Source organism: Molothrus aeneus, chromosome 2 (assembly GCF_037042795.1).
Source record: "Molothrus aeneus isolate 106 chromosome 2, BPBGC_Maene_1.0, whole genome shotgun sequence".
NCBI lineage: Eukaryota > Metazoa > Chordata > Aves > Passeriformes > Icteridae > Molothrus > Molothrus aeneus.
In genome coordinates this window covers 43,652,273-43,663,080 of record NC_089647.1, presented here as the reverse complement: position 1 = coordinate 43,663,080, position 10,808 = coordinate 43,652,273, and the positions used below count along the sequence as shown (strand labels likewise).

The 10,808-nt window shown below is 41.1% G+C and overlaps 1 protein-coding gene across 1 annotated transcript in view; it reads right to left on the bottom strand.

Moving 5' to 3' along the window:
* The window catches only part of RNF17 (ring finger protein 17), a 45,021-nt gene that overhangs the window by 3,209 nt on the left and 31,004 nt on the right, over positions 1-10,808 (bottom strand). Inside the window, exons 30-37 of the mRNA XM_066570884.1 lie at positions 9,104-9,184; positions 8,358-8,483; positions 5,920-6,024; positions 5,199-5,349; positions 4,154-4,289; positions 2,635-2,824; positions 2,211-2,312; positions 1,169-1,289 (exon numbers count right to left, since the gene is read on the bottom strand). Of these exons, the coding sequence (XP_066426981.1) occupies positions 2,214-2,312; positions 2,635-2,824; positions 4,154-4,289; positions 5,199-5,349; positions 5,920-6,024; positions 8,358-8,483; positions 9,104-9,184 (888 nt within the window). The 3' untranslated portion in view covers positions 1,169-1,289; positions 2,211-2,213. The remainder of the gene's footprint in view (positions 1-1,168; positions 1,290-2,210; positions 2,313-2,634; positions 2,825-4,153; positions 4,290-5,198; positions 5,350-5,919; positions 6,025-8,357; positions 8,484-9,103; positions 9,185-10,808) is intronic.

Below are 10,808 nucleotides of genomic sequence, written 5' to 3'. Positions count from 1 at the left end.
TCAGTTTACTTACTGCTTGACTTGAAAGACCAAAGGAATGGCAGTCTTGGACTATTCCTTCATCTTATTTTCTTCATCTTGGAGTTAGGAGGCAACAGCATTAGCAAACTGCAGTGTCTGTTCTACAAACTGCCCTTCTATACTCACAGGGCTAACACAGGTGAGACTGGGGGACAGGTTCATTCTCCAAGCTACTCAGAAACACCAGAAAATTAACAAAAGTCATCTCATCCAGTTTTCCTACCTAGCAGGTATTTTTAAGCTGACTTGTCTTTCAAAATTCTGCAGTACCTACCATCAAAAGGTTGCTGCTGGGCTGGCTGCTTTTAAGTCTCCGTTCCTGTGCATGTTGAAAAATTTGTTTCCTTCTCTCACATGGTAGAAGATACTTTCTTCTCCTTGTCTCCTCTGCCCCCTCCCCTTTCTCCTCAGTGAAAGCTCTGTCCTTACTCTGTCTATGCCCTTTATTACTCACAGGGTGGCAATGAGAACTGTGCTCACTCACACCCAGAAGTTCCCTGGCTGGGTGCAGAGACAGGTCCTGGACTTTTGGATCAAACTGTTTAAACAGCAGCTGTTACATAATTCAGGGCTGAGTCGCTTTCAAGATGGGTGATAAACAGTGAGGTTTTGGTCTTCTTTAAATGAAAACATTTTGAAAATAAGCATGAGCTCTCTGGGGTATTTGCAACACCTAGGATGTGGCTGGTTAGTACCAGAATATGTACTGGAAGTGTGACAGGATCCTTCCACTGTCTGTCCCATTGTGCCTGGGCAGAGAGGTCAGCTTTGGACCCTTGCTTTCATGGGAGCTTGAAGGAAGAGATGTGTGCAAGGCTCTGTCTGTGTGCGTAAGCACAGACTGAAGCACAGCAGGCTCCCTCTGACCAGCAAGAGGCTGCTTTAGTGGGAGGGTGACTGAACCCTGGAACAGCCTGCCTGGAGAGGCTATGGAGTCATCACACAAGTGTTTCCCTTGATAATCTAGACAAAGCTCTCCTTGGAGAGACTGGGAGGGGCTGAGCTTTACACGTAAAGGATTTAGTACAATGAAGAGACACCCAGAGAAACCTCACATACTACAGCAGTAAAGGAAAATAAGCTTTCAGGTGCATGCTGACCAAACTATTTATTCCAAAACTCTGAAGTAAAAGAGATGTAACAACACCTGAAAGTGAAAACAGAAACCAGCAACAATGCAAACGTGTTCCAGAACAAAGACAGTAATGCAGCCCCAGCTGTTTGCTCCCTATCTCGTGCTGGGTGGAAATGTCTGTCACCAAATAAACCTGAAACACAAACAACAGTTATGTCACAATAATAAAACTTCATCTTCCCTCCAAGCCTTTGAACAAGATACTAGAAAAAGTGTCCCAGCATCAGCTTTTGATCTAATTCTTCACCCCTATGCATCAGTTCCATCTACTCCTATGAGAAGGATATCACAGAACAATACTTAAGGCTCCAAGGCCAGAAAAAATTGAATGTGGATATAAAGTTTCACTATTCACAGGAAAGACTATTCCAATATTGGAAAGTGTTAGGAGCATTACCTTCACATTTGCTAGAAGAGTGCTTAACAAGTGGGAAGGAAATGGGAATAAATAAATGGGAATGAAAAATGACATAACAAGGTTGGCCAAGAAATCTAAAAATCAAAGTTTCTGGTATTCCCCATCAATAACACATATTCCCATGGATAACACATAACCCTAATGAAGAGCTTTATACACATAGTATAGTATAAAGCTCTTCATTAAAAATATTGCATGTTTGTTTAGACATGTGGACACCAGCATGTTAGCATGGATGCTTGCCTGAGCAACCACTGAGAACCACCAGCACCTGACACAGATTAAAAGCAGAAAATAAAGATCAGTTTTGATTGTTTGGGCAGAGTACACTGCCACATCTGCAAAGTGCCTTTCTCAGTTACTGGCAGCAGAAGCTCTTTATGTTATACCACCCCAGGGTTCTTTGTTTCAGTGCCTTGATTGTGCGTTTCAGTAATGGTATGTAAAGAAATTTTTAACAACTTTTTGGTTTATGTTAAATATTTTACTAATAGAATGAATATGTGGAGAGAAGGGATTTTTTTCTCAAATAAACTTTAGTTGTCCACATTACTGGGAGTTTATACTTTTCTTAGAACTTCTGCAACCATCCCTCCCCAGTGGTATGAATTTGTAGTTCATGGTCACTGTACTTACGTGTCACTGATCCAACTCTGCAAGACCCATTTCTATCAGCTTCAGATGAACCAGATTTTTGTCATCTCCATACAAAGAAATGGTAACCTCTGGTGAAACAGTCTGAAAGATTACAGTGTTGACAGTTACAGATTTAAACCTCAAGCTGATACTGAAAGATTTTACTGGCTACACTCACTGTCTAAATGGAACTGTGAATATAATAAGAATACCTCTGGTTTTAAAATAACAGGAATGCTCAGAAACTTTGTGATTGCAGAATGAAGAACATCACACCATTTTCTCTTGGCTTTCCTTCATGGTAAATGGTTTTCAATTTTAAACTATGAGGATTCACAGTAAAACAAAGACTTAAAAATTAGACTGCTAGTAAGAATTTTAGTCTCAGCAAGAACCAAGGGAAAAAAAAAAAGGCATTTCTTACAAGTATGGAAGCAGAGAGACGCTTTCCTTCAACACAGTCCACCATGGTCCACAATGCTTTCAGGCTCCATTCTGGGGAATAAGGAATTCTTTCCACGTTTTTGTCATCTGAAGCAGGTCTAAATCCAGCCAGCAGAACTCGCATTGCTTGCACTGGGTACTTCAGCAGGTGACAAGGTATGTGACGCAATCTGAAAGCAACATGGCAAAATGAGAAGCGTTTGCCCACAGCAATCCACCAGCCAGGAAGGACACCAGGATGGCTGAGTGGCTCACACAGCACTTTTATGGTGTAAGAACCAGGACTGGAGTCCCTGCTCTACAGAAACATGCCAACATCAGACCCAACAATGCCTCCCTCAGGCCCTCTGAAGGACTTGGCACAGGAGCTGTCAGAAAGCAGCGCAGCATCAGACCACTCCCCAGAACCCTGCTCGAGGAAGAGTCCCAAGAGCCCCAAACACAGATTGCAGCACAGGAATCCAAGTGTGAATATCACAGGGCAGCTCCACAAACCTTCGTGGTCCAAATGCTTCACACCTGAATGTGCTCTAGACACACTACTGGAGATAGGTACCTGGGGTTTACATTGTCATCTCCCCATTCTTTATCTTTCTAAAGAAGCAAGGGAAAGGGGAAGCAGAGAAATGCAGCTCTGAAACAGAAGAGACTGTCTCCCAAGACCTTAACAGACTTGCAAAGCACAAAATCTGTTCAAATCCCCATTTCTGCATCATCTTCAGCAAGGATGTGTACATTCCACAAGAAGCTTGAGAGCAAGTCGTTGTGATTAAGCAGTACCTATGTGTGTATGTGTATATGTACTATATATACAGGTTCTATATATGCACTGTAGTGCTATGTACTATCCACATACATGTAAATGTATATGTAGGAGGAATTCAGACAGGCTTATGGAACTCTCAAAGCCTGGGATGTCTGAGACATATCTGTGTCAGCACAGGAACAATCCAGAGCATCTCAGAACTGCACAGAACAGGGATTTGAACATCCATGTTCCACACAGGCAGAGCAGGGTGTGTCCCACTCAGATACTCCTTTATCCCTCAGTTTAATCCCCAGCTGTCTTCTGTGTAGAAAACAGTCACACAGGATTGGGATTTGTTTGTACACCTGGAGGGCTCAGCCCTTGTTTTGAGTAAGGTTCTCAGGTGCAGAAGCAGATTAACCTGAGCCCACTCACAGGTTAAGTAAGTGGAGATAATGGAGAAATCTGGTATTATAATAATGGGCTTCTCAAAACAACCTGGAACAGAGAAGCAGGTGCACAAACCCCACACCCCACAGACAGAAATTATTTAACCAGCCAAAACACCTTCTCTCTAACTGAAATCCAATAGTAAATGATGGTAAAAAATATATATATGTAGTTCTAGAAAAAATTATAATAAATGTAACACACATATATTTATTTGTAAGTACATATTTTATGATTTAAGTGTATACATGCATACATACATACACACAGAACATTTTACATGCAGTTATTTCTTATTTACCTGCTGGTTGGGGCAACTAAGTAAGTACCATAGTCAACAAACTGAACCAGAATCTGAACAGGCACAAGCTGTGTAATAGAGAGGAGTTTTGCTCTATACCATAAACCATCCACATACTCTGCAAGGCAAGGCAGTTCTATAAAAGAAAGAAAAAAACCAAAACCATCACAGAACACCCCACAGTACTCAGTGCAGTACAAACTGACCCTGAAAATCCACTTTACTTTGTGACCAAGATTAAGTCTCCTCTTCCTTATCTACTACTGTAGATACTACACTATTTTGTTCCACGCATCCTCCAATTCTACCTGAATTCCAATCCAAGCAGTACTATGCAATTTAAGTCAAGTTTCTCTACCTCACATGGCAATGGTGAGAAATAACAGCAAATATCTTGGTTAAAAGATAGTGATCCAAACAGTTTAACGTTCTAGCTTTTCAACTTGGACTCATCTGCACAATCCAGTCAGTAAATAGACTGATCTCCAGGTGAAAAGACATGTCTGGAAGACAGGAGGCAGATCATGCCTAAAACCTCACCCAGACTTTTATGAGTTGGCAGAATCAAGTACGAGTGAGAACTGCTTTCTTCACCAGGTTTTAGACAGCCATACTTGTGTTAATTTAGGCCCAACAGCTGTGGACATTAAAGTGGTGATCCTTAGGGCTCACACAACTTCTCAACATTTATAACATGATTTTCTGTACATAACTTTTGTCTTTTGAATATTTAATAAAATTGTCACAGTTCAGTGACAGGTACCTCTAGGATAAAGTTTTATTACTGCCAAACAGGATCTAAAGTCCGTTCATAACTCTAACAGGCACTGGGAGTCTGAGTTCATCATTTTCCATTGGAGGAGAATGACACAAAAGCCTCAATTTAATGAAGAGTAAAAACATATTACAGTGTATCATGTAATTATAGTGTGATCTTACTCCTTACTCTCCAAAACTTTTATTTAAAGATACATAGAACTACAAAAGGAAACTCAGGCTTTCTAAATATCCACACAAAACAACAGGGAAAATAATCAGAACGTACCTTTTTTGAAGTTTGTTAGATGAGGAAGTGTCTTTACAATTTTATTGCACCACTTCAGGGCTTTCCTAAGGCTCTCTGAGTCACAGCTGGCAGATCTCTCTGTGGCAGAGCACTCTGTAAGGTTCTCAGAAGAATCAAGACAAATATAAACCTATTTAAAGAAAAGGCTCTGATGTTACTATTTTTTGCAGTTAATTTAGAAATGAGGAATTCCAACCATTATTAAGTTTACTTTTAATCCAGATCCCATCTTTGAAAGGTTCAGCATCTCCTTGCTCCCCTTTCTTCTCTATTTCATCATTCAACATTCAAAGTCCACATAGGAATCTTTTATTTGATCAATTCACATGACATTCTGCCTTTTGCCTGGGAGATTGGGCAGAACTCCAGGAAACTGTGTGGGCTTACACAAAATTCACTATTGTTCTGCCACATTAAATTCCAACAACCTATTTTCTTATTAAAAAAAGCTAACTACCAGACTGCAGTAGTGTAATTCTTTAAATTAATTTTTCTAGAGAAACGATTAGTGTTTCGCTGCCCCCACCTATGAGGTTATTTCAACTAAGTGTTCATCCAGAGAGCTGCCCCACACAACCCCCTGCACCAATAGCTCAGGACCATTTTGCAGCCTCTAATGCTACGAGATTGCCATCTGTGCTCTCCTTTTCAGCTGCTCAGTGGGAGTGCAGCATGTGAGATGTTGACCAGACACACTGACCTCCTTGGGGGACACCAGGTGGGTAACTGTGACAGGAAAGGTTTCTCCTGGAACAGGCAGTGGTTGCAGCAGGTACGAAGGCGAAAGGTCTCCTTCAAATACCCCCTAGACCAAGACAGACTTCAGCTGAGCATCATACTGAATAACAAAACAGAAACTAACTTAGGTATGACTTCTGGTACAAAGGAGTTACCTAAAAAGGTGTATAATAACAGTAAGCAGTGTGTCCTTGATGAAAAAAAACAACATTGCAATGTACAGATAAAGATTTTTCTCAGCAGCATGGCATTGTCCAGTGTATCTTCTTTTAAAACCATGTATTTTACAGTTTGAATTCTACATGTCATTACTGCATTTGGTTCACCACAAAATAAACCCTGGAGCATTAAATTATATTTTTAGAAGGATATATGGCACACAGCTCAGCTAGAACATAGGTCATGAAAAGAGCTCATATTATCTCTTGTACTTAAAACATGACGTGTTACAAAATGTACAATTTCTCCAAAATACATTTTAAACATTTACTTGAGGAACATTTTTCATTAATGCCCAAGAGAAAAGTAGAAGCAACATATGTAACTGGAAAATGAAACAATGAATTATGACCCTTTGTTTCCCTTGCAGGATCTGACAGAGGATGCAGTACAAAAAGTCATTATGTTCCTCAAATTTAGCTAGGAAAAAAAATTTTTTCCATTCAAAGTACATACTCCAAAAGGTAAAGAAAGGATGTCTAACTAAATCACAGATACACAAACTGAATGGCAGGTTTCTGCAAAACTATCAGGAGCAGTGTGAGTCAGGAGCCACCTGACTACACTTGGACACACACACCTGGAGTAAGAATCACTGCTGTAAAGCTCAGCCCACCTGCAGATTCTGATGCATTCTCCAACATCCTACTGCCCTACCAGGAATCTCAGGCTAATGCCTAAGCTAGGACTGTCATATGGTAACAAACACCAGCTCCTAAGCTCATCAGTGCAGTGCAAGGCAAACTCATCTCTAAGACAGACACTGCAGCAATGGTGCACTGAGCCCTGCATAAGCCACTGTTAGCAGCTGCAAGGCTCACAACACAGAATGAAGTCCTTATTAGCTTAACTCACCCCACATCACAGATTTGAAGCTGTGAAATGAAGTTACAAAGCAACAGAATAAAATAATAGATAATGGTTACACCCTATATAAAACGAATGCACTTCAGTTGTCTTGTGAGCATGGCTGCCGAGTCTCTACAGCTAAAACCAGAGCTGATTATGTTTGAATGTGTTCAGAGCTGTTTGCTTCCCACTTCTGCTGTTCCTGAGATTCAGCTCGAGTTCTGGATACCTTGCTTCTTTTCTGGTCTACAACTGAACACTTCTGATGTCTGTTTTCTTACAAATTGTTCTGAGTCACTTATTCCTGGAATGGATCTGCTTAATGCTATTATTCCTTGAGGAAAGCACTTCAGGCTTTCTGAATGCTTTTTGCCTGCAACCTTCTTACACAGCTTTATTTTTGTTTTCCAAATTTAATTTTTGTGTTAAAGGTACCAATCTAATTTCCAGATCCATATTTAATTTGCTGAAGCTGTGTGTCGTGCTGACTTTATGAAAATGCAACAAGAGATTGATTTACAATGAGGTTTTCCATGGTTACTCAGCTCTAATATACACTGAGGGATTTTTCTAACTGCATCATGAGCCCAGTGGCAGACAACTCGAGCTTAGCACCAGCAGTGACAGCAGCAGACTCTGTACTGGAAAATTATTTTCTGAAGCAAAGATGTTCATCGGAATGAAAAGTACATTGGCAGACTTAAACAGAATTAAGAGAAAAATGCAATGACAAAGTCTTAGCAATTTAAATAAACCTGATCCTCAGATTTCAAGGAACAAAAAAATGAAAACAAATACAGAGAAATTATTTATGCACGGGTTTTTTGTGTTAAGAAAATGAAGTTAGGTGGAAACTTCAATCTTACCTGATGATCTTTAGGGGAGATGTCCCAGACTCTTGGAATAAAGAACCTAGGTAACTCCCCTATAAATCACTGGCTTTATGATGAAATACTCGATTTAATTTACTCCATCCTTGGATATATTTCTATGAATAACTAATCCCTTCAAGTGCTAAAAGTATTACCCTATTCATAGTGTTCTAGAGGAATGCTAGCTGGACTTTAAACAGAAGCACAAAAATCTCTTTTCATTACAGAATCCATGAACAAACTCTTGGCAATTTTTTATTCCACAGAGTCTTATCAGCACATTGTAGCTCCCCATGTTGTGCTGCAGACCTATGTGCTCAGTCCTACTGCTGCTTACAGCACAAAACCACATAGAAATATTAAAAAAAGTAACAAATCCTCCTAGGTCACAACAAGCAACTGAATAATCTTTCCAAAGGTAGAACAGCAAAAGGAGGACAAACACACACACAAGTCTCACCACCTTTTGTATGTCCTGGCAATCTTCAGCAACACAGTACCTCTGGTATGCCATGAAGGATGAAAGCGACATCCCCCCAAAATACAGGCTGATGGACAGCTTGCCCCATGGGTTATCTGGTAGCTCCTATTTACACAGGACAAAACAGGACTGTAACAGTAATATTGGCTAAAGTTTTAGAAACAGTGACCAAGAAATTCAAACCTCTCATGTTGATAAGCATAACACTCAAAGCCACAAGACCAAGATGCCTATTAACATCCGTTGTAACACAAATGGGAGTATCCCTCTTTCTGATATGGGAGCACCAATTGCTCATCCTAAACTATCCCATGTTTGCTCACTCAAACCCTTCCCCCTTCACAATTTATCATTAAGCTGCCTGAAATGACTTGTTTTCAGACAATACAGATGATGTGCTTCCTTATAATTTTAATAAATTATGTTAGAATTTTATCAGTTAGAATAGAATTTAGAACAATTTATGCTGCCAATAGGTAGGTTACTTGTCAAAATGACAATTCAACATGAGCAGGGTGAAAAACCAGCACTAACTCTAATGGACATATTTAAGGCCTGAAAACTATAATAAAGTCACAGGAGAACTAAGTTTAGTTGTAGTTTTTCTTTTGTCTAAGAAATGCATTTACCGCTATACTTCCTCATGTACAATTCTTAATGCTAGTTAAAAGGAAAAAGACAACAAAACTTCATTTCATTCCACATCTATGAATAAATTAGGCTACCTTAACATGAATTTCAACCTCTTCATTTTTGAGAAGTTCTTGAAGGTATTCTACTGCCTCCTGCTGCCAAAAATTTCCAATCTATTTGGAGAAAAGCAAGAAACCAACACATTAAGATGCTAACAAGTAATATTCTTCCAATTCTTAGGGTAGTTGGAAATACACAACTACCATTAAAAAAGAAATCTGACTAGAAGACACATTAGTTTGATTTGTCTACAATCATTTAAATATTATCTACTATTTGATGCATTATAGTTCAAGTGACAATGCAACCCACAATTTTCAGATCCTGAAATGGCTTAGAAAGAGACGCTGCTTGCCAAATCTAACCAATACTATGTATGCAATAATGTATGTGTGCAAAATTGTCTGAAGCATAATCCAAATACTTAAAGAATCTAAGATAACACTCAACAAAACTTAAACACTTTTATTCTCTCCTGTATCTGTTTGCTGTCCAACCTGTATGCTTACAAGCCTGTCTTTCACAGAATCATAGACTGGTTTGGGTTGGAAAGAAACTTAAGGATTGAATTTGAACCCTCTGCTGTGGGCAGGGGCACCTTCCACCAGACCAGGTTGCTCCAAGCCCCCTCCAACCTGGCCTTGAACACTTTAGGGATGGGGCATCAACAACATCCCTAGGCAGCCTGTTCCCATGTCTCACTATCCTTGTAGTGAAGACTTTCTTCCTAGTACCAAATCTAAACCTGCCCTCTGTCAATTTGAAGATATTCCCCCTGGTCCTATCACTCCATGAGCTTGTAAGAAGTCTCTCCCCAGTTCTCCTGTAGCCCCCTTTAGGTACTGGAAGGTGCTGAATATCTCCCTGGAGCCTCCTCTTCTCCAGGACAAACAGCCCCAACTCTCTCAGCCTGTCATAGGAGAGGTTCTCCAGCCCTCTGATCTCCATTGCCCTTCCCTGGACTTGGTCCCACTGGTGCTGCTCTTCAGGTGCTCTCCTGACCTGTGATCCCTCTCCAGGCTTGGCATGCCTATAGACCAAAGAGGCTCTTCTTCTCTGGGACACGGGCCCCACCTGAGCAGGCTCCTCAAAGTGAGTGCCATCATCCAAGCAGCCCAACCACTGGCTGTGCAACAGTCCTGTGGCAACAGTTATCATTTCATAACTCACCAGACTGGAGCGAATCGCTCAAAGCCCTTCCCTCTGCCAGACAGGACTGATGAAAAAACTACTGGGAGGCCACAGATCCTTACAAGCACTCTTGGGATCTGCAGATAACCGCTGCAGACACAGCCAGGAGCAGTCTGAGGGTTATCACTGGTGTCAACAGGAGCAGATAACTAACTCATGGCACTGGGAAACAGGGAGAGGACTGTATAGGGCCTGGCAGCCTCTCAGTGATGTCCCCAGTACAAACAGGCAGGAGCACCATCCCTCTCTAGAGAATGTTGGGTCAGCACATGGGCTCCTCTGAACCTCTCTGAAGGGAGCACCCACTCCTGTCTCCCATCTCCCCCTGCCTTTTGTCAGCTGCACTGGGGGTTACACAGGGAGCAGAGGGTGCTGCCCTCCTCAGCCCTGGCATCCCTCCTGATGTGAGGGCTCTGTCCTCATCGGCCTGCAGAGTGAGGAAGCAGTGCTACAGGAACACCTCACACTCTGGAGAAAATCTCTTCTTCTTGCAGGCCTTTGCCATTGCAAGCTTCCATTCTTCTGCATGATTGTCCCTTCTCTCTT